General features: G+C 38.7%; 1 protein-coding gene across 1 annotated transcript in view; it reads right to left on the reverse strand.

Annotated features, from left to right (window-relative positions):
• The window catches only part of LOC113818828 (zinc finger protein 845), a 21348-nt gene that overhangs the window by 5836 nt on the left and 10512 nt on the right, over positions 1-5000 (reverse strand). Inside the window, exons 3-8 of the mRNA XM_070113495.1 lie at positions 3542-5000; positions 3090-3192; positions 2242-2524; positions 1172-1373; positions 783-931; positions 462-610 (exon numbers count right to left, since the gene is read on the reverse strand). The exon at positions 3542-5000 is cut by the window's right edge and continues 357 nt beyond it. Coding sequence (XP_069969596.1) covers positions 462-610; positions 783-931; positions 1172-1373; positions 2242-2524; positions 3090-3192; positions 3542-5000 — 2345 coding nt within the window. The remainder of the gene's footprint in view (positions 1-461; positions 611-782; positions 932-1171; positions 1374-2241; positions 2525-3089; positions 3193-3541) is intronic.

A 5000-nucleotide genomic window follows, 5' to 3' on the forward strand; every position in this document is an offset into this window, starting at 1 on the left:
GTAAAATTCCAGCTAACAAGTAATTTAAAAATGATGTAAAAGGACTTGACTAATTTCTTGTGTTGGGTATTATTTACATATTTTGCACAGAATAGATTATGAATATACATTTACACAGTGGTAAATAAAAAAACATATTATTACATATGAGAGTCAATACAAAAATAATTAAATGTCATACAAAAACCTGCATTATGATAAAAAGTTTAGTAAATTTCTTTTCTATACAAAGGGTAAGATGGTTAATGGTTAATGGTTGAAAGTGAAATAAATGTGCTAGACATCTAAGGTCATATAGCACTATAGGAAGGTATAGTAAAGGGTGATGGTAGGCGATAGCTGCTATGTGTCAACTATCTAGAGTAATGTTGAAAGGTTAAAGATGGGTAAGGGAGTTGATGAGGGAATTGGTTATGGTGGTTTAGGTAAGGGAATTAGATCAAGTGAAGGATATTTATGACTCTGAGGAAGGAGAAAATGCTGTCAATGCAGCTGTGGGATTCTGTAAGGATGCCTGATATGTTGGGAGGTCGGTGAAGGGAGGATAGGTGGGGGAAAGCAGAGGTGTGGGCTGTAGTAAAGCGTGGACAGGACAACAGAATGTGTGGAACTGAAAGAGGGACATTACATGGTATAGTAAAGGGTGATGGTAGGCGATAGCTGCTATGTGTCAACTATCTAGAGTAATGTTGAAAGGTTAAAGATGGGTAAGGGAGTTGATGAGGGAATTGGTTATGGTGGTTTAGGTAAGGGAATTAGATCAAGTGAAGGATATTTATGACTCTGAGGAAGGAGAAAATGCTGTCAATGCAGCTGTGGGATTCTGTAAGGATGCCTGATATGTTGGGAGGTCGGTGAAGGGAGGATAGGTGGGGGAAAGCAGAGGTGTGGGCTGTAGTAAAGCGTGGACAGGACAACAGAATGTGTGGAACTGAAAGAGGGACATTACATAGGGTATATAGGGGCGGGTCAGAGTGTGACATTAGATAGGACTGTGTTAGGCGGGTGTAGCCAATACATAAGTGTGCGAGGCCCGTCTCCCAACATCAGTTCCGGTGAAATGGAACTGATGAAGAGGAGATTAATGGTTTTACAGTATGTAATCTACTATTGTGGAGACTTGACCAGAAAGATTGCCATCAGGTATATAAGATTTTAAAGTAGGGGTAACAATCTATGGCTGGAATATGTAAGAAGCATGGTTGGTGTGATGTGGATATAGCGGCATAGCGTGCTAGAGTATCTGCCTGTTCATTGCCAGGGATTCCAACATAGATGGGCACCCAGCAAAATCTAACAGATTTATGACATGTGGACAGGTAGTACAACCAGTTCTGGATCTTACAGATAAGGGGATTGGTCGAGTGCATTGACTTTATAAGGGTTAATGAGTTACAGAAGTCAGTAAAAAGTGAAAGAGGAAGAAGGGAGGCAGTATATGAGTTTTAAGGCAAAAAGGAGTGCATACAGCTCTGTAGTAAGGACACTAGACTGAGGAGGGAGGGTGTATTTGAAAGTGCGATTTGGGATGGTTACTGTGAATCCAGCTCCTGAGGTGGATTTGGAACTGTCTGGAGGAATGAATGGAGACATGGTCAAGGAAATGAGTGAGAAGGATAGAGGGGGGAATATCTGATTTTCTTGGGTCAGGGAAAAGAGAGGAGCAAATATGGGGGTGAGGGATAAGCCATGGAGGAATGGAATGGGCAGAAAATGTGAGAGGTCGGTGGTGAAAAAAGGAGGAATGGGAGAGGAGGGTATCCATGCATACGGAGAAAGGAGAAGAGGTAAAGGTAGGAAGCAGGGATTGTGGGATAGTTATTTTGAGGCAGCCAAGTAAGTCTTCTCCACAATCTGAACAATCTTTAGTATCAACTGGGCAGTTTGCTGGGGAGATAGAAACAGTTCCAGTACAAGTACTAAGAATTGGATGAGGTTCTGCAGGAATGGGGTTGCCAGAGAGATCAGTTAGATTTGTTAATGCTATAGCTTCAGTTTCAGATGTGACTGTTATGAGACAGGAGCGATCGCATCAGGTACGGAAAGGGACTCAGCCTACTTGTTTTTGGAGGCAATGTTGAAAGCGGAAAGTGTTGCCTGAGTAAAGAGCTGTAGAAGGAATCATGAAAAATCAGTCCCATTTAGCTGGGCTAGAGTATTTGAAGATATTTGTAAGGTTGGTGGTGTTAGATGATTGGGGATGTGTGGAAGAAAGAGTATTGTTGAGGGGGGTAGTATTACAGAGAGATGGAGAATAAGGTTGTAGAGTAGTATTAAGGGAGGATGGGGTGTTTGATGAAGAAGGTTGTGGGGGTAGAGGTGATGAAGTTGAGGAAGTTGGGAGAGTAGGAATGTTTTCTGGAGACTGAGTCTTGGTTTAATTGGTTTAATGCACGAGTAGATATTGAGGAGTGGGTAGTAGTTGTAGTGTTCAGACTTATGGTCAAAGGAGAGCCTGGGGTCGGGGAGCCAGGAGAGTTTGAATTGGTGGGGCTGTTTGATAAGGGGGCAAGCCTTATTGCCCCTAATAACAGTATTACATCTTCATTACTGGTCATGGGAAGCCTTGATTATATTGGGGAAATATAATCAATCAAATTTGCCTATTCCAATATTAGTCTAGCAGCTATGCTTGTGAGTAAACAATCATGCCCTTGTGTTTCTTCACATTCAGCATTCTATGCTTAGCTTAAAATGTTATACAATGCAAGTCAAGATGTGGAACTAACATTCCCTTCATCATAAAAGTTCATATGGCAGAAACCACACTGAAAAATATTCCTAAACATTCTTCATTCTTCATCCATTATTTGTGTTAGTAAATTATATATGTCATCTGCTAGGCATACCACCTTTCAGTCCAGTAGCATGCGTGTACTACACGAAAAATGAAAGTATTGTGCTACTGCCCATTCCACTGAAATTATGTACTTTATAGTACTATAAAATACTAAATGGAAGGATACTGTTTGCGTCCTGGCTGTTCCATAGATTAATGCAGAGAAAATTGAGAGCAAACTAGAGCAAATAAATACAGCAAAACACAATTGTGGAAGTGATAATGGCTTCAAAGGGAAGCATCTGAGAACACTGAAGAGGCTGTTGTACACTGAAGGGCAGTTTCTACATTGCCTGGTGAGATGTTCTGAGATACTTCCATAGGAATGAACTTTTTGCTTTGGCTAGCAAATACTATTTCAAAGAGCAGGCATGTAAATTATATACAACTGCTTCTGTACAACATTTCATTATTCTTTTAAAAAAACTCTTGCTAATAAAATAATGTACTTAGATGCACACAATATATATCATACAGTATAACCTCTAAAATTTATGTCATGTTACATTTTAAAGCAACTTGTTATCTATCCTTTTTCTGGAAGACATATAAATACATTTTTTGCAGTACTTATTATAAAAATGAGCTGTGTTTACACTTTTAACTCAAACGCAAGTAATTTTCTAATTATCTATTCTAGTAATATTCCTCCAACAATTTCTAAATACAAACATCACACGAAAACATAATGCATCTTTTAGGTATGTACTCTTCTCATGTGCTTGTTTAGGTTGCTGATCCCAGAGAATGTCCTACTACATACCTTACAGCAATAAGGCTTTTCATGTGTATGGACTCTCATATGATCCTTTATTGTACGTTTTCTGGCGAAAGCTTTGCCACATATCTCACACATAAAAGGTTTCTCTTTTGTATGAATTCTCACATGGGCCACTAAATTACTTCTTATGGTGAAACCCTTACTGCAAATCTCACATTTATATGGCCTCTCTTTTGTATGTATTCTCATATGAACAACAAGAGCATATTTTGAAGATAATACTTTACTACATATCTCACAGGTGTATGGTTTCTCCTCTGAATGCGATCTTACATGTTCCATTAGATCCTGTCTTGAAGTAAAATCCTTACTACAAATCTCACATCTATGTTGAGTCTCTTTTGTATGCACTTTCATATGTGCAACAAGAGCCTGTTTCACAGAAAATGCTTTATTACATATCTCACACTTGTAAGGCTTCTCATTTGTATGCAATCTCATGTGACATACCAGACTCCACTGCTGAGTGAATGATTTCTCACAAACTTCACATTTATAAGGCTTGTGTTTTGTATGCACTACTACATGCTTTGCTAAATGACTTCTCCGCGTGAATGCCCTACTACAGAGCTTACAACTATAAGATTTCTCTTTAGAAATTAAATTCACTCGTCCAATAATATGATCTTCCTCAGAAATTTCCTTGCTATAGCCCTCAGAGGTATTTGATTTCTCTTCTGTGTGCAAGCTCATGTGCTCAATTAGTATGTGTCTGCTGGAAAAATCCTTGTTGCAGACTTTACAACTAGAAGATTTTTCTTCTGTATGTGCTCTCATATGCACAATTAGACCCCGTTTCTTTGAGAAGGCCTTGCTACAAACCTCACATTTGTGGGGCCTTTCATCTGTATGTATTTTTATGTGATCTAACATTTGACTCTTATATGAGAATTTCTTGCCACATATTTCACAAACAAGTTTCCCCTTGCTATCTACTCTTGCATATGTTCCCTCTTTATCATTTGCAAGTGTCCCCTGATCAACCACTTTTAATGGATCTTCACTTTCACTAATTGTAATATCTGAGTCACTTCCACTTGTTTCCTCATTGCTAAATTTTGTTTTTTCAGATATTGAGCACTCACTATTACCTACATCCTCTTCAGTCTTAACAAAAACAGCATTCATCCCTTCTACATAATCAGAACTTTCTTCCTTTATATCCAAACAGTTTTCCTCACTAATATCATCCTTTTTCTCTTCTTTAATGGCAATGAGATTGTTTGCATCAGGTACAATAATATCCTCACTGACTTCGTCCTTTTTTCTTTCGTTTATGGTAGTGAGTTCTTCACTAGCATCAGGCACAATAGTATCCTCACTGACTTCATCCTTTCTCTCTTCTTTTATGGCAATGAGTTCTTCACTAGCATCAGGCAC

This window comes from Penaeus vannamei, chromosome 34 (genome assembly GCF_042767895.1).
Source record: "Penaeus vannamei isolate JL-2024 chromosome 34, ASM4276789v1, whole genome shotgun sequence".
NCBI lineage: Eukaryota > Metazoa > Arthropoda > Malacostraca > Decapoda > Penaeidae > Penaeus > Penaeus vannamei.